The sequence below is a fragment of the Podarcis bocagei genome, assembly GCF_964188305.1.
Source record: "Podarcis bocagei genome assembly, chromosome: 7".
In the NCBI taxonomy this organism is placed as follows: Eukaryota; Metazoa; Chordata; class Lepidosauria; order Squamata; family Lacertidae; genus Podarcis; species Podarcis bocagei.
In genome coordinates, this window is record NC_138132.1 from 39654496 (window position 1) to 39672195 (window position 17700).

A 17700-nucleotide genomic window follows, 5' to 3' on the forward strand; every position below is an offset into this window, starting at 1 on the left:
GGTGTCTAATTAAGGCCACAGTTGCTGAGCAGCCAAATATTAAAAGGTAAAGGGACCCCTGACCATTAGGTCCAGTCGTGGCTGGCTCTGGGGTTGTGGCACTCATCTCGCTTTATTGGCCCAGGGAGCTGGGAAGGTGCTAACTGGCAACAAATCCACAACTTATGGATTACCCTGGTCCTGGTGGGACTAGGTAGAGAAGTGCCAAAACCAGGCAGGCAGCTTTTGGGATGGGTGGCGGATGCTTTTCTAGCCTTTAAACTGCTCCACATTCAAGGTGAACTTGTGCAATTTCAAGAGTGGGGTGGGGCGGGTGAAGAGAAGCTGTTTTAAGTGTAGAACATGAAAGTTGCTAAGCCAATAATTCTTTGCACGCTTCCTTGGAAGTGAGCCCTTTTGGACTCAGCAGGCTTTACCCTCTGAGTAAACACCATTAGGCTGGGCATTGCACCTGTCGCTTCTGCCCTTGCCTTTTGAGGGAAAGTTTCATTATAACAATATAAATAAATGATTCCAAAGAAGGGTGCTGAGTGTAAGTCTTGACGTCTAAATAGCGACAACTTTGATCAAGTGCGGGGAAGTATCTTAGAATCCTAGAATGGTTGAGTTGCAGATCATTTAGTCCAACCCCCTGCAAGGTAGGAATATGCTGCTGTCCCATATGGGGATCGAACCTGCAACCTTCGCGTTATCAGCATCATGCGCTCACCAAGTCAGCTAACCTCTGCTCGTCTCAGTCCTCCCCCCGCTTCCGAGGCTTTTGGAGCCTCGCCGAATCCTATGTAAGCAAACGCACAGGGACCCCGCCCCCCCATGCCTGAAACAGCTACAAGCGTGGACTCGGAGCCCAGACGGCGAAGCCGCCGCCTCGTTCCGGTTTGAGCCTGGAGGCGTGGGGCTGCTAGCTGCCCGTTTCTCGGGGGCCTTCCGGACTGGCTGCTGGGCTTGAGGGGCGGTCAGTGAGTCGGCTGGCCGTTAGGCGGCGGCAGCCACAAGCCCAGCCCAGCGCAGGGCGCGACGGGGCGGGCGGCGCTTGGAGCATTCCGCTGAGCTAGCCGGGCGAGGGAGCGGCGAGCAGACGGGACGGGCGCAGCGCCGAGGCTGGGGCGCCAGCCCGCCACACAAAGGCGATGGCCGAGGCGCGGCGGCGGCGGCAGCAGCAACAGCAGAGGCCGGCGGGCGACAAGTAGCGAAGGGGGCCTGGCTAGGCCCGGGGCGAGGACGGCGGCGGCTCGAGCTGTGAACCGAGAGAGGAGCAGGCGCGGCGTCCAGGATGGGAGGCGGAGGCTGTCCGCAGCCCTCGCTGCTGCTTCTGCTGGGGGTTCTGCTGCTGCTGCGGGCCTCGGCGGGGCCGGTCCCGGGCGAAGTGGACGCCGAGGTAGGTCCCCCGCTCTGCTGCGCTTCTTGTTGCGCCTTGGCCAGGCAGGCCGGCCGGGCAAGGTCTCCCGCCTGCCCGGGCGGCCGAACAAAAGAGCGGCGCTCCGTGGGGAAGGGGCGGACTGGGCCCGCGGGAGGCGTCCAGGAGGTGGCGGCACCGGCAGCAGCCCTGCCTTGCGCTCCCCAGACGGCCACCTGCGCCCCGGGCTCCAGCCCGGAGAGCGCAGGTAGTCGGCGGGGCAACGTCGCAGCGCGCCGGCCCGGGGAAGACCCAAGCAGCCGAGGGCCCACGTGGGGGCCCCAGGCTGCTCCCGCCCCACTCCCCGTGAAGCAAGACTCCATCTGGCCCGCAGCTGGAGAGGCCGAGTACAAATAGGGGGAAAGCGAGTCTGGCCTTGGAAAAAGCAACTCGTGGGAAGAGGAGCGCTCAGTTCTTCTTTTGGTCTTTTTCGGCTTCGGGCTTGATGGCCTGACAGGTGCCCAGCTATGCCCAAATTATGTGGGGTTGAGGGGTGCTGGGGTCACCTTTTATTTTGCTCTTAAGCTTTGGAGAGCTTTGATCCAAGACTGGAAGAAGGAGGATAGAGGGAGCTTTCTTGGCAAAGTCCTCCTGCCCTGGCAGAGGAGAGCCTTGGGTTCTAGATCAACTCAGGACCCAGGGCCAGCTTTAGCTGGGCTGCCACGGTCTTCCGGACAGCCTTTGCCAAGTTGGTACCATCCTGATGCTTTGGGCTGCAGCCCCAGCCAGCACAGACAAAGGTCGGGGATGGTGGAAATTGTGATCCAAAATATCTGGTGGGCACCAGGTTGGTGAAGGCTGCTGGGAACCTCAACGTGACCTCTGCTTTCCAGAATGACTGTTCACAAAGGGGGGGGGGGAAGGATACCAAAGGGGTTCTTGTCAAAAGATTGCAAAATTCTCATCCTGGTTAGTTTTGTCCTCACCCACCTGGACATGAGTGGCAGAAGTTGGCAGCCCCAGGACCTAGGCTAGCACTGCAAGGACAGGTGAATTCCTGCAGTGGGCACCACCCAGCATAGTCAGGAAAGTGCAGGGAAGCCCAAGACACCTTCCTGGGGGGAAATAAATAGGGGGTGGGAAGAGTTTTGGGCTGCAGCCCTGAAAACAGGCACAGTTGGCAGCAGATGCCCTTGAATCAGTGGCTGGGAGGACCTCCTGTCTCAGAGGAGATGTGCATGAGGGAGCCCAGGGGTCTATGTGTTCACAGGCTGCAGCAACAGCACACACACCAGCCATGAGTAATTGTGGTGTCTGTGTTTGCAGTTAGTGAGGTGGTGAAGCATTTTCAGCAGAGCCTTCTCTTGCTAAGTTATAACTTGCATGTTATCAGTGCCAAGACCGGATTTCTATTCTAATAATTCAATTGGATTTTTAAAAATGCTCTCTTCACAGCCTGTGAGAGCAATACAAGCCAAGGTCTTCCCCCACCCACCAGAGGTGAGAGAACTTTGCAAGAGGCTTTGGGTGTGTTAGAGAGCCGCTGGCGCAGTATTAAGGAAGTAGTTGCTTTTCTGCGAGGCAAAATATATGGAGACGTGAGTGAGAACTTAGGCTGACTTTGAAGGAATGGTGCAAGGCGGCAAATGTGAAGTCTGCCTTTGCCAACCTGGTGCCCTGCAGCTCCCATCAGCATGGTGTGTTGGGTGGGGCTGATGGGAGTTGTAGTCAGTCCAGCAACATCTGGAGGGCACCAGGTTGGGGGTGGCTGTATTGTCTTAAAAGGGCAAGTTTCCCAAAATTTATTATCACTGGACATGGGGAAGTCACAGAGTTTGAAAGAATCTTGGTCTCGGCACTGATGTGCAGCTTGAGGGAAACTTGGAATAGCAAGGCTCTTGGGCTCAGTGTCAAGGAAACAATGCTTAAAACAGCCATAGGCAAACACTGCCCTCCAGATGTTTTGGGACTACAACTCCTGTCATCCCTAGCTAACAGGACCAGTGGTCAGGGATGATGGGAATTGTAGTCCCAAAACATCTGGAGGACTGAGTTTGCCTATGCCTGGCTTAAAACCATATTTTGCTGGCATCTTACATCAGTTTAATTGCCTTGCATCTCCTGGTCATCTTCACAGACTTGCTGATTTGTTAGACAAGGAAAGGGTACATACTCCCACCTTGATATCCCTCTGTGGTGTAGTGGTTAGAGTGTCAGACTAGGACCTGAGAGTCCAGGGTTCAAATCACACTCAGACGTGAAGTTACTTGGTGACCTTACCTCTCAGCCTAACCGACCTCACAGGGTTGTTGTGATGATTAAATGAGATTGGGGAAGAACCATGTACGCCAGCTTGAGCTCCTTGGAGAAGAAGGTGGGATATAAATGTAATTAAATAAATGGTGGAAATGCCCTAAAGTGACAATTTTCAGGAGTCACGTGTTGAAGAAGTCCAATATATTACTCACCGAGAAACACTAGCAATTCCCACCCTGGTGATTTTGAACATCTGGGATGGCCAAAATTTGGATTATAAAAATAATGTGCTACTTGATAATGGCAGCAACTGACCATCACACACTTTGGAAAGTACACAGATAAACCAACAGTGGAAATTTGGTATGTAAAGTTCATCTGCACAAAGGGCTGTCAAGAAAAGGGTCTTCTACACAGTCTCGTTTGACTTTATTAAATATATAAATTATAGAGCAGAGGAAACAAATATACCAGCAGAAACATGCAAATTTATGGAGCCTGTGATAGCTAAAAGGCATGACAGTGGAGATCAGTGACCAGGATCTTGGGAACTCTGTGCTGTACACTGTAGACTTGTAGAGCTTGTGAAGATAGTCAGGCTAAATACTGGCTCTTGTTTAATATTTTATTTATTTTTACTTACCTTTGTTGTAATTCTGGAGATTTCTCTCATGCATTTGTTATTGGCAGATCGTAGCCTTGTCTTTACAAAATTAGTAATGATTAATCTTAAAAAGTGAATTAATCTTAATTCACGTTTTTTTTCTTGTGCTTCTCATGTATGACTAATACTAAATGGATTCTGTTATTGTTTGGTTGTTTTCTTTGTATGGTTGTTACTAATATATTTTTTCTTCATTATTGATAGTAAAGCATATTTTAAAAACCCAGTTTAACCAGGGGTGACGGGGGACCAAGTCAAGGAATGGGGGTCCTCCACATGTCACAAGGCGTCTGCTGCACCACTTCCAACCTGATGAAAACCTGTTGTCTGCCTCCAGCTTATGATTCTGTGCTTCAGAGTGTGCGGGTCAACAAGACTACCAGCTGCTCATTCACTAGACAATTGTCCTATTCAGGAGTTGGCTGAGAAGCCGACCCACTCACAAGATTTGTTGCTAGCTGGAACGTCCCACATGGAATAAGGGCACCTCAGACTGAGCTGATCTGTCCAGGGGTGGGGATCTGCCTCTTGGGCCAAATTGGACAGGTGGGCAGGGCCACACCCTGCCAATCACACAATGCCATTATGGTGCTTAATAGTCTTGCCTCTTGCAAAAGGGCTATGTGAAGCAGCTCTGGTAGTTAGAGGGGGAGGCAGGGGCTATCTGAAAGGGGCTTTCCCTTTGCAAAGGTGTCATTTGGAGCAGTGGGTGGGTGTCAGCAGGGTATGGGGGAGTTCCACGCAACTCCACAGGTACCACCACAACCCTTTTCAAGTAGAAGGACAAGGGGCTTTAATCCTAGCTCATCACATGATGAATGGGGATTAAATCCTGATACCTAGGCTGCAGGATCCTTTTCTTAGATGAGGCAGGATTATACCCTGTCCTCCTGCCCATCAGCTGACACCACTAATGGGGAAAATGGCCTCATGGGCCAGGATTGGCCTGCAGGCTACAGGCCATTCCTGTTTCATGAATAGTCTTGGTTGCCAGCTTGAGAAATGTGTTCATGAATCTGGGCCTTCCCCCTTCAATTTCTAGTTTGAAAATGGGGGCCACCACCTAATAACGGCTACATATTAATTTGTAGAAAGTTTGCCAGTGTGATAGTAGGGCTTAAACTGGAGGTCCTGGGTTTTAACTCTTGCATGGGCACACAGGAAGGGTTTTTTAATTTTATTTTAAGGAATTGTCTGACACAAAATACATTGAAAGTTGCTTTACTTTTGGAGTGCTTGACAATACCCCACATAAGGAAGGCTTAGGCGTTTTAAAGCAGAAAGGAAATATTCCAGCTGTGTGATTGCAGGTGGTGTGGCTTTTTGCACACTGATGACAGGGCTCCTCTTCACTTGCAGGGCTGGTTACAGTTCTATGGCTACCTTCCGCAGTCCAACCGCCAGATGTCCACCCTCCGCTCAGCTCAGACCCTCTCCTCAGCCCTCTCTGAGATGCAGAGCTTCTATGGCATCCCTGTGACAGGCATTCTGGATGAAGAGACAAAAGCGTAAGTTTTTTACTGTTCAGAAGGTCTTCCTCCTGCAGGTCACCTGTGATGGGAAGAGGCATTTCTCCTTGTTGGAGAACTGAGACAAGGCAAGGGAAACTCGAGGAGGATATAATGGGTGTTGTGAAGGACACTCCTTCCTGCTGCCAGCTCAGTCCTCTCTTCCTCCATCCTTTTGCCACTGATCTTTCTGTTAGATGGGAGTTTCCTCTCTCTCTCTCCATCCTTCCAAGCACCCAGTTGCTCACCTTAGCACTTTGCAAGAGCAAGGCAAGTGGAGATGGGGGCAACTTCCTTCAGCTTTTAATGTGGGAATTCCCAAATTCATATCTGCAAGAGAATCACTTTTGAGCAAGTGGGGATGGGTGCTGGCTCTTGGTGTCCTGTGTATGTGTATGAGGGCTTAGGCTTGACTGTCGCTTGCAGGTGGATGAAGCGGCCCCGCTGCGGCGTTGCTGACAAGATTGGGGCTCAAGTCAAGGCCAACATGCGACGGAAGCGCTATGCACTGACTGGGCGGAGGTGGAGCCAGGCTCACCTGAGCTTCAGGTACGTTCCACAGCTGCTGAGGCATGAAGCAGGACTGTTTGGGGAGGGAACCTTTGGTGGAGGGCAGGAACTGGCTGTAGAGTTGACAGAAGCCTGAAGACTTTGCAAATGTCTTTGTGCTTTAAAATGTACATGATGCAATTTTGCAGCAATATGCTTGATAATCATCTTTAGATTGCAGAGTCTGGAATTACAGAATTCAAAATGCTTTGAGAAACAAAGGAGAGATGGGCAGCATTAGGAGGGGGAAAGTGGAAGATGGGGAGGAAGCATAATTCAGAGGCCCCACCCCTTGCTGACTTTTCTATGCCGCCATAAGGACTACCAATATCTCTAAAGAATAGGAAGCTGAAGTTAGCCTAGGAAGTTTTGCCTTGCATTTTGCACTGGGTACTGCATGGCATTCATATGGATTATGCTGCGAGTGGACAGAGAGTCCCCTCATTTGGTCCCTGCTGCTTTTCCAGAGATGCCTAGAATAGCTGGGTCAGGATCCTGCAGAAAGGGGGGGGGGAAGCATTCTCCCTATAGATTCTCTAGGACATTAAAGGCTGACCAGTTTTTTGTGACCTGAGCCTCTGTAGGAAACGGCCTGCCTCGTCAGCTGTGCCACATACGCTGGGCACAAAGGTGGTGGTGGCAGCAGCGATATAGAAACCCACATGTGGGTTGAGGTACAGTGGAGGAAAAAAAAACCAGGTGAGACCTCGAGATCAAATGCAAAGTTGCCTCTTCTTAGCAAAAGGGTGACCTGCCCAGATGTGCACTCAACACACCCTCTCCTCCTCTGCCTGCTTGCATTTTCTGGAGCACCAAAGCCTCAGCAATCACAATATGAAACAGGGGCCAGTTGCTTCTGTGAGCAGGGCAGTCCACTCTCCATTCATTCTTGCCGTAAGCCTCTGTGGAATTCATCTGCCAGTCTTTGCCTTTCCGCCACACCTGCCTTTCAGTAACTTTTTGCTGGTGTGCATCTTTGCTGCTGAAGGGCTCCTTGGGACTAAAAGGCACGTGGTGTTGCAGCTGCGGGGAAGGCTTGCCTTGCATGGTTCCCCCACCCGCTTCCAGTAATGCCTCTCCTTCTGTGTTCCCAGCATCCAGAACTACACAGAGAAGTTGGGGCTCTACTACTCTTACGATGCCGTCCGCCGAGCCTTCCAGGTGTGGGAACGAGTGACGCCCCTCATCTTCCAGGAGATCCCCTACGATGAAATCCGGCACAAGAGGAGGAAGGAAGCAGACATCATGGTGCTCTTTGCCTCCGGATTCCACGGGGACAGCTCCCCCTTTGATGGCACCGGGGGCTTTCTGGCGCATGCATACTTCCCAGGTCCCGGTATGGGAGGAGATGCACACTTTGACTTGGATGAGCCCTGGACTCTTGAGAATGCCGACGTGTCTGGTAAGGAAGAATCTTGGGCCTGATAAGGATGTAAGGAAGGTGTTCTCTTCTTGCCAAGGGCAAAGGGATCTGACATTGACATTGGCCTAGAAAACCAAGAACCTCAGTTGGGCCCTGCCTAATGGTTGGCCATGGGTGGGGTTGGCTGGGATTCCTCTTCCACGTCAGCCTAATAAGCAGTGGAATCGAGGGGAAGTGTTTCTTGTCCAGTGCAGAAGTGAGTGGAGCTGGGGAACGATCCTTCCCTGTTGTCAACAGGGAACAACCTCTTCCTGGTGGCCGTCCATGAGCTGGGGCATTCCTTGGGCCTGGAGCATTCCAACAACCCCAGTGCCATCATGGCTCCTTTCTATCAGTGGATGGACACAGAAAACTTCCAGCTGCCAGATGACGACCTTCGTGGCATCCAGCAGCTCTATGGTGAGTGCCAGGCAAACACGGTGTGTGTGTGTGTGTGTGTGTGTGTGTGTGTGTGTGTGTATGCGTTTGTATGTTTCGGGACTGACCATCAGCTGTCATATGCATGTAAACAAGAATGCAGGATTGGCTTGAGCCTTAGACAGATGCTGTGTTATCTTCCCGTTTGTTCGGCAGCTTCTTCATTCATCAGCTGATATATTAAGCACTGCAGGGCCAGGCAGCAATCTGAGACTGGGCCTTTTATGTGGTGGTGCCTTGGCTCTGGAATTCCCTTCCTGCTGAGAAGTGATTGGCTAGCTTTTGACATCAGTTAAAAATATGTTTATTCCCCCAGGGCTTCTGGAGGGAGAATTGACCTGACACTGAGCTAGTTGATTGTCTGATGTGACTTCTGTTGGGGGTTCACTTCATGTCAAGTTATAGATTACCTGTGAATTGTGTATTTTGTTATATTTTAACAGTTCTGATTGTGTTTTTATATATTTTAATGCTTTTTGTAAGTCACGCTCAGCTCCTATAACAGATGAAGGGCTGGATATAAGTTGCAATAAACAAAACCCTCTCCCTCTTTTCTTCCTCCTGCCCCACCGACTCAGGTCCTCCAGGGGGACAGCCTCAGCCCACCAAACCCCTCCCTACTGTGGTACCCAGAAAGCCAGGTCCCAAGCCTCCTAGACCACCCCCTCCTGGCAAACCAGAGCAGCCCCCCAGCCCAGGCAACCCAGACCAGTACGGCCCAAACATCTGTGACGGGGACTTTGACACAGTGACGATGCTCCGTGGGGAGATGTTTGTGTTCAAGGTACCTGTAGCTTCCTCTGTCCTGCCTCCATGGTTTCTCCGCAGTTACCAGAGCGATGCTTCAAGATGAGAGTCTGGCTTGTGCAATGGGGTGTTGAGGGGAGCTCAGGAATAACTGTGCCCGAATTCCAGATTTTGTGACTTGTTCAAGTGTCCTATACCCCTTTCCCTCCTCTTGTCCTAGGCCTGGAGCTCCTAAGCCTGGAGCTCTTGAAGTGGGCAGCAGGCAGTGGGATATGAGCCTCATTTGCCATGATGATGGGTGGCACCTACCTGTGGGCGAACCTGTGAATAGGAGTAGGGTGTGGGTGTCATGCCCTAGGACCAGAATCAGCAGGCCTGAGCTTCCTTTCCCCAGGGCAGGGGGGAGGCTGTAGAAAGTACTTGATTCGCATGCCAGAGGTTCCAGGTTCACTGCTCCTCATTTCCATGTGCCTGAAACCTTGGGGATGGACACTGCCAGCCAGTGTAGACAGTACTGAGCTATATGGGCCACTGGGCCTGACTTGGTATTAAGCAGCTCCCTGTGTTTTTTTATCCAGGGTCGCTGGTTTTGGCGGGTTCGTCATAACCGGGTGCTGGACAACTACCCCATGCCCATTGGGCACTTCTGGAGGGGCCTCCCTGGGAACATCGATGCTGCATACGAGAGGCAAGACGGGCGGTTCGCCTTCTTTAGAGGTGAGAGAGGTTTAAAGCAAAGGCCCCGTTGAGGGTCTCCTGAGTCTTCTGTCGAGACAGGAGAAATATTCTGTGTGTATTTCCCTCCCTCTCCTTCCCACTCCCAAGTGCCCCTGTGGGTTTTCCTGACAGACTCCTTTCTCTTCTCCTTGCTGTGGGGCCAGCAGAAGGATGGTGGGCGTTTCATGGGCACCCCTCAGAAAGTCCATGTGTTGTGTTTTACCTCAAGGCCTGGAGTTCAGCCCAAAGAGCTGTTCTTAAAACTCCCTCCTGTGCTCTTTAGGGTGGGTGGGGAAGCTGAGTGTTGTGTTCTGGCTCCCTCTGTATTACCATTATCATCATTCATATAACTAATCACCCACCCTTCAGCCTAAGGTCCCAGGGCAGGTTGCCAGCATTAAAGCACATTATTTAAAAACATGTTTGAAACAACTGACAATCACAGAAATCAGGTTGGTCTGAACAATATGCACCTCAAGTGTGAAAAACTAGGATTAAAAAGTAGCATAAACAGACAGACGCCTGCACTCAGTGCTGAAACCAGCAACCTGACCCACCCACCCCCATCTTGCCCCATACAGATTATTGAGGTGGAATAGGCAGGACTTGATGGATGCCATAGAATTGGGCATGGAGGTGGGGTGGGGGGTTCCCCCACAAGAAAGACAGGCTTCTTGTGTGCTTCATGGCCCAGCCTCTGCCTAATTTTCTTTTCTGCCTTTCCTCCAGGGGATCAGTACTGGCTTTTCCGTGAGGCAAATTTGGAAGCGGGTTACCCGCAACCCCTTACCAGCTACGGACAGGGCATTCCTTATGACAAGATGGACGCAGCCATCTGGTGGGAGCCTACAGGGCACACCTTCTTCTTCAGAGGGGACAGGTGGGTAGCTGGCGTGTGAAAGGTGGCAGCAGGGCATTTTTTCCAGCCAGAACTCAGTTCTGGCACCTCTCAGCCCAGCACCGTTGTCATTATAAGAGAACAAGGGAGGCATTCTTGGTAAATTTTTCTAATAGCACTTGGTGGCAGGATCTTCAGATGGCTGGAGAATCCCGAGATTTTTGCCTCCTAACCTTCCTAGGGGCTGAGGCATTTACCAAAGGTGTGGGAAGGGTCTGTAAGGTAAAGGTAAAAGGACCCATGACCATTAGGTCCAGTCGTGGCCGACTCTGGGGTTGCGGCGCTCATCTTGCTTTATTGGCCGAGGGAGCCAGCATACAGCTTCCGGGTCATGTGGCCAGCATGGCTAAGCCGCTTCTGGCGAACCAGAGCAGCGCACGGAAAGGCCATTTACCTTCCCGCCAGAGCGGTACCTATTTATCTACTTGCACTTTGATGTGCTTTCGAACTGCTAGGTTGGCAGGAGCAGGGACCAAGCAACGGGAGCTCACCCCGTCACGGGGATTCGAACTGCCGACCTTCTCATCAGCAAGCCCTAGGCTCTGTGGTTTAACCCACAGCGCCACCCGCATCCCTCAGGGTCTGTAAAGAGGTCCCCAATTCAGGGACAACGTTTCCCCCCTTGCCCTTTAAGACTAGCACTTGATAAAGAAGTATGGAGGGTGAATGGTGAAAGAAGGGCCAGTGATTCACATTTCTGCATTGCAGGGGGGGGGGTTGGACTAGATGATCCTCAGAGGTCCAACTCTACGATTCTGTAACGCTAGGTACTGGCGCTTTGATGAGGAGAGCCATTCTGTGGATCCAGGATACCCAAGGAAGATCAGCGTATGGGCTGGAATCCCTCATGCCCCCAAGGGAGCCTTCTTAAGTTCTGATGCCAGTAAGTAGAAAAGGATCCTGACCTGGCAAGACAAATGTGGAGTCTCAGTATAGTGAGCAAAGTAGCAGCTTGAGGAGCAGGTTGCTAAAGTTATGAGCGCTAATAATGAATATTTCGTTAGCGCTGTTGGAAGCAGGAAACCAGAGAGGAGAAAGGCGGGCATTAGGTCACAGGACATCGGGGACTACAATTCCCATCAGCTCCAGTGAGCATGTTCAGGGATGATGGGAATTGTGGTACCCTTTACAGATTTGCTGTCCTTGCATTAGACGTTACGGGAAAGAGCAAAGCTTGTTCTTCCATCTGCGCTGAAGATGATGCTGGAAAGAGACCCACATCTAAACCCTTTGTGAGGAAGGGGGGAGAAGAAAGAGATCTGCAAAATAACTTTTTATGTAAACCACTTTCAGGTTTTCTTACAGTCAAGGACAGGGGTCTGCAACCCGCGGCTCTTTTACACCTTTGCCGCGGCTCCAGGACGGATACTAGCGAGGGGAGGAGGCGCATTGTGCGCCCCGACACTCCCCACTGTGGCAGGCGCTGTACTGGCTGTGACGTCGCATGGGGGCGGTGTGTGCGTTAGTCACGCACCGTCCCGACGTCACCTTCCCGCCCGCCTGCTACATTGTAAGGGGCATGTACGCTGGTCACTGCATTGAAAGGGGGCATGTACGCTGGTCACTGTTTTGAAGGGGAGTGAAGAACACACACACACAAAAGGTAACTTGTTAATTTAACATTTATTTCTATGAGGAGGAGTAATTCTGAGGGGTCAAACAAAGAAATAATAATAAAAAAGTGACAAAAAAAGTTATTTTTATAATGACGAGTTTTGCGGCTCCCAGTTTTTTTTCTTCGGAAACGGGTCCAAGTGGCTCTTTTTGTCTTAAAGGTTGCAGACCCCTGGTCAAGGAGTATATAAACGTTAAAATAAAAGAACTTTTTAGAGCTACCCGCTAAACTAAAAACTAGCAAGTTGGCATTCAAATGTGGAAATGCCAGTCTTGTAGCAACAATATGCAGCTTGTTGAAGTCTGCTTCCTTACTCCACGGGAGGATAGTTGATAGCCTTATTTGCAGGTCACCCAGTAAGTCGTGCCTCTGAAGGAGCCTTTCACTCCTCCTTACTCTCACGCAGAGCGGGGAACGAGACACCATCGCCGGCTTCACATCATGTTTCAATTAGGGATTGTGGTTTGTTCTGCTCCCCAGAAACCACGGCCAGTTAACCAAGAAGAAAACTTGGCTTCAGATTGTGGTTTGTTGGGCATGAAGCAAAACTCATGATCCTTGTTCAAAGCCAGGAGGGTGGCTTCTTTCCTCTTTGCATAACCTGAGAGGAGGAAAAGAACAGGTCCTCTCAGGTGTATCCCTGGGGAGCCAAATTACTTTTTATTTCTTTTTGCTCCCATTGCCCAAACTGGGAGTTTTGGGAAGCTAGAAAAATTTGCTTGGGGAGAGGGCACAGATCAGGCCCCCTAAGTGGGAATTAGCTACCCCCTGCACTCCATGATTTAACTGTGGTTTACTGTGAGGTGTGAACTGAGTCAATGTAAAGCCAGCTCCTTAAAAATGATCCAAGGAGTTCTTGGGAGCTACTGGCCCATCTGCTTGATTTATGTCCCCCACATGGACTGTAAAGCATGATCACAGCAGCAACGCTCTGCTGAGGAATGAATGAATGGTTCTTTTCACCATGGAGCTAACTGAACAGTAGAGTCCTGCAAGAATCTGTATTAGGACCAATAGGGTTAAATATATTTATTGATAATCCAGAGTCAGGGGAATGGTACGGTGATTTAGTTCACAAAGGGCCTCAAATAATTCATAACAGTAGAAGCCAATGCTTAATGATACAAGCAGCTAAGAATACACCAAATACATCATTATTTATTTTTTCTTTCATTCATTTAAAAGCATTTTATATACAACTTAATATTTCAAAAATCTCTAGGTGGTTTTACAGTCTAAAAATAAACAATATATCACAAAAACAAAACCGGTTAGAGAGTAATATAAATACGTATAAAGTCAATATAAAAGTGGATTAAGCAGGAATTCGGAAAAAGCAAACACATAAAGCGGATCTTAAGAGTCACAGAAAGCCTGGGCAAAAAGAGAACGTGAAAAAGCTGTGAGCCATGGAAAGGGACCCCAACTAACAGTACCTACTTCCTCCTGTTTTCCAGCCTACACTTACTTCTACAAAGGCAGAATGTACTGGAAGTTTGACAATGAGCGGCTGAAAACAGAACCCGGGTACCCCAAGTCGATCCTGCGGGACTTCATGGGATGCCATGACGAGGTGGCCACAAACCCCGATCCCGGCCGCAGGTGGCCCGATGTGGGCAAGCCCCCCTCCCGCCCCGATGGCCCAGGGCAGGACAAGGAAGAGGAGGTGGTGGTGGATGAGGAAGACAATGTCGTGGACACTCACCCTGCAGAGAAGGACAAGGAAGCCGAAGCGGAGGACGATTATAGTGATGGCGTGGGAGGCGGCCGGGAGCAGGGTCCTGGCCATGGCAGCGATGTGGACATCGTGGTGCACATTAACGATTACCCCCTGACCATGAGCATCATCATGGTGACGCTGCTGCTCCTGCTCCTGCTCTGCATCCTGGGCCTCGTCTACGTCATCGTGCAGCTGCAGCGGAAGGGCACCCCACGCATGCTGCTCTATTGCAAGCGCTCCCTGCAGGACTGGGTCTGAAGCCACAGCTGACCTGGCTGCTGCTGCTACTGCTGCTGCTGCTTCCGCACCACCTCCAAGCTCCATCCAGAGCTTTGGAGCACAGGACAGGTGGGGAAACTGCCTTGTCTTCCCCCGGGCAACTCTGGAGGAGAAGCTCTTGAAGTCTCTGGGGTCGTCTGGACCATGGCTCTCAGCAGAGTCTTTTCACAGGAAGGTCCCCCATCCCTACCTTTGTGCCTCAGCCTTGGAGACCCCGCCTCCCCCCAGGCATGGGCAGGTGGAGGGTGTGTGACTGACCTCCCCTGTTTGATTGGCCTGCCCGAGAGACGGACAGCCCTTTGGAAAGGGTGCGGCATGTGGCCTTCTCTTAACCTGTGGGTCTCGTCCCCCTCGTCTACCTAATACACGCATGGCAGTCCAGGCCTGTTTGCGAGGTCTGAAGGAGGGGCTCCTGCTTCCCCAATTTGTGTCTGTGCCACCCCTGCTGTGCATGTACTCCAGAAACTGTGACCTGATGCCCCCCGCCCCCTTAGGGGTGGGAGAGACATTTCATTGCCTGCCAGGGCAAGTTGCTGAGTCTTCCCCCATTCCCAGCCAATGGGCTGCCCTGGACAGCTTGGTGTGCCCATGGATATCTGCAGATGTGTTCTCCCTTGGGCTCAGTAACCGACATCCTGAAAACCTTGACTTTTATTTTCAAAGGTGCTTCCCCTCCCACCCTGCCTCTTCATTTGCAGAGCAAAACGTGGGAAACTTTTCTACTGTAATTGCCAGAGCTACTACTGCTGAGAGGAGATTGCGCAGGAATAATTGGAGAAGGGACTGTTTGCGTGCCCTGTGTGTGTGTGCATGTCTGTGTGACTGTCTCCTTCCCACTATGTGACTACTGCTCCTTACCTACCTCTCCCCCCGCATTTCCTACTTCTCTTTGTTCCCATTGCCCTGGTCTTTGCTGCATATCTTGGAAGCAGACTCTGCTGGGCGGAATAGCCTTGATGCAGACATAGCCCTGGGGTTTGGGTTCCTGGGCTGCCTTGGAGGCCGTTGGGGGTGTTGTGCTGTAACTGCGAATGAGGAGTGACCACATGGCTTGATTTTTGAGGGCCCCCCTATATCACTTTGGAGTAAGCGATGATTCAGCTCCTCAGAGGAGGGACCTGAGCTAGTGTGAGGATAATTCCTGGGCTTTGGAAGGCTGAGGACTAGTTTGTCCATGGAATATATCCTCTCTCCCAAGGAAGGTGGAGATGTACACTCACCTTGCGTGAACTGAGTGCATGAGACATTCGCACAGGCAGTTCACCTGAAAAGTTGGCCACGGAAACTGTGCAAGTGTGCATTTTTCCTGAAAGTGGGAGGTGCAAGGAGGATAGCCTTACTAAACCTATGCAGGGTTGCAGAACTTGGCTCAAGGCCGTGAGAGATTTATGTTGAGATCAATTGGGCACTACAGCTGCTGTCCTAACAGGTTTTGTCCTCTCCAAAGAGACTCTGCAACCACTTCTTGCAACACAGCCGTAGTTCCCTTGGCCTCTCAAGATGCAGTTCCAAGCAGCCCCAGTGTTTGAGGGGGAGCCTGCCCCCCCTTCCTCTTTGGCCACTCCCTTGCCTCAAGAGTTTCTGCCTCCAACTACCAACCACCTTGCGTCGCAACAGGCAAAAGAAGCAAAGTTGCATTGATTTATATATATTTCTGTGACTTCCAAGTGCCTTCACATAGCATTTTGGGGTGTATTTCTTTGGACTGTAAATAGGAAGGATTCTGTAACCTATACATGTTATACAAATTAAGCGGGCCTGCTTGTACGATCATTTATTCTGCTTCTGTCAATGGTAATGAGGACCAAAGAGCAAAGAACCCCCTACCCCTTCCCTAATCACTGGAGATCTAATTTAATGGCTCTTCTCCCCTTCTGAGGCTTCTCTGGGTGCTTTCCTCTCAGTTTTACAGATATTAATATTTTTATGCTTGAAATTAGCACCATATTGTGGCTTGTCTTCCTGTTCTCTGAATCTCTGAAGCTGAGCAGACTGAGAATCCTCTTTCATTCCCCTCCCCCTTCCTCATTTGTATTTAAAACATGATTGCCCTCCTCGGTCTTCTCTACAATGACAGGAACACCATCTCCTTGATTCTGAAAAGGGACCCCCCCCCCCATGCCAAGGAGTTGCCCCACAGGCCCTGTTCCTTCCCACTGCCCTCCTATAGGCTTTTTAGCCTCTTATCTCTACACTATTTCTCTCTTTAATAATAATTACATATATTTTTTAAAACCTGGAGCTTTGGAAGCAGAATTAATGATGCAATATAAGCAATTGCACATAATTTTCGGGATTTTTTTGCGGGTGGGGGGAGTCCACATATAAACCTGGCTGTCTGCATGGAAGAAAGCAAATCCACTCCTGCTTGGAGAGACCCTCTTCAGCCCCTTTCTCAAGCCTAGCTCAATTTGTCCTGAATATGTTATTTCCAGAAATGTGAGCTCCAGAAGGCCTCAAATAGTTGTTGTTTAAAAGACACACCGTTTTGCCTTTATTAAGAGCACCCAGGTTCTCGTGTTCAGGCCAGGCCTGGCAGCATCTGCTTCCTTCCTCCTGATCCTCACTTGGGGTCCTGACCCCACCTCTTCCCTCCTCCTTTATTGTTGTTGCAAAAGTAATCCAATATCTAGGTTGGCTGACTTGGCAAAATGAGCCTAACTTTGTGCATACACTGGTGTAAAACTTGCTGCTGTGAGTGTTGACATCTCTGTGGTAGTGGGGTTGGGGTTGTGGCCTGAACCCAAGCAGTCTCCCCCAGCCCTGCCCTTCATCCAAACCGACTTTCTCTTCCCCCTCCATTCTAAAACCACAACAAGCTGTCTCCTGCTTTTACATTGATGGGAGCAAAGCAGATTCATGTGCAAAAAAAGAAGAAGAAGAAAAGGGGGGCACCAGGTCACAAGTACAGCTTCAGACAAGGTTGAACCCCGAAACTTTAAAACAGCAAGAGAAAATGAAACCCCAGCTTTGCTGTGGGGATGAGGGCCAGCCTGCTGTTCTCGGAGTGTGCCTTCGATGGGCCGAATATATTGGTGCATCTCCTAAGTGCAAAGACTGAAAAGCCAATTAATTTTCAATGCTCAGAACTACCAAAAAAATAAAACATCCACAGCTTGCCAATAAACCACAACATTTGTGCTGACCTTTAGGTTTTGAAGCGTGGAACTCATTTTGTCTCCAAGTGCACTTTCAGCAATTTGCTGTGGCGTCTATTTGTTTTTAAAAATTGTGTTTCCGATAGGATAATGTCTGCCTGTGGCTCTGGGTTTTCCTATTTTGTTTCCAGACTTGCCATTTTAGTTAGGTATCTGTTGTGCGTTAATCATTTTGTGGAGATTATAATGCCAAAGGGAATACTCGCTTCCTCACCCACCTTGTGTGTCTCCTGCAAAGCCACCAGTGATGCTGATGGCTAAGAATGGGGTGGACGTCTGGGCTTTGATGCCTGAGATAGGTATTTTGGGGAACTACACTATTCCTGGGACAGTAATCTGTTTTAGCTGGTTTCAATTTTAAATCACCTGCCCTGGGACCTGCTGGTGAAGGGGTAGCAATAAATCTAATAATA

The 17700-nt window shown here is 50.3% G+C and overlaps 1 protein-coding gene across 1 annotated transcript; it reads left to right on the forward strand.

Moving 5' to 3' along the window:
• The first annotated feature begins 1087 nt into the window (after nt 1–1087).
• MMP15 (matrix metallopeptidase 15) lies at nt 1088–17274 on the forward strand. Its single transcript, XM_081202189.1, has 10 exons — nt 1088–1378; nt 5616–5764; nt 6191–6313; nt 7408–7715; nt 7974–8135; nt 8732–8937; nt 9479–9617; nt 10347–10497; nt 11283–11398; nt 13588–17274. The coding sequence occupies exons 1-10, from the start codon at nt 1274–1276 to the stop codon at nt 14106–14108; spliced, it is 1980 nt and encodes a 659-aa protein (XP_081058315.1). The 5' UTR covers nt 1088–1273; the 3' UTR covers nt 14109–17274.
• Nucleotides 17275–17700: the final 426 nt, after the last annotated feature.

Excerpts from the sequence above, each read along its gene's own strand:
- MMP15 (XM_081202189.1), top strand. The coding sequence starts at position 1,274 with ATGGGAGGCGGAGGCTGTCCGCAGCCCTCGCTGCTGCTTCTGCTGGGG. Across the intron at positions 1,379-5,615 it reads CGGGCGAAGTGGACGCCGAG|GGCTGGTTACAGTTCTATGG; the intron begins GTAGGTCCCCCG and ends CTTCACTTGCAG. Across the intron at positions 8,938-9,478 it reads GGGAGATGTTTGTGTTCAAG|GGTCGCTGGTTTTGGCGGGT; the intron begins GTACCTGTAGCT and ends TTTTTTATCCAG.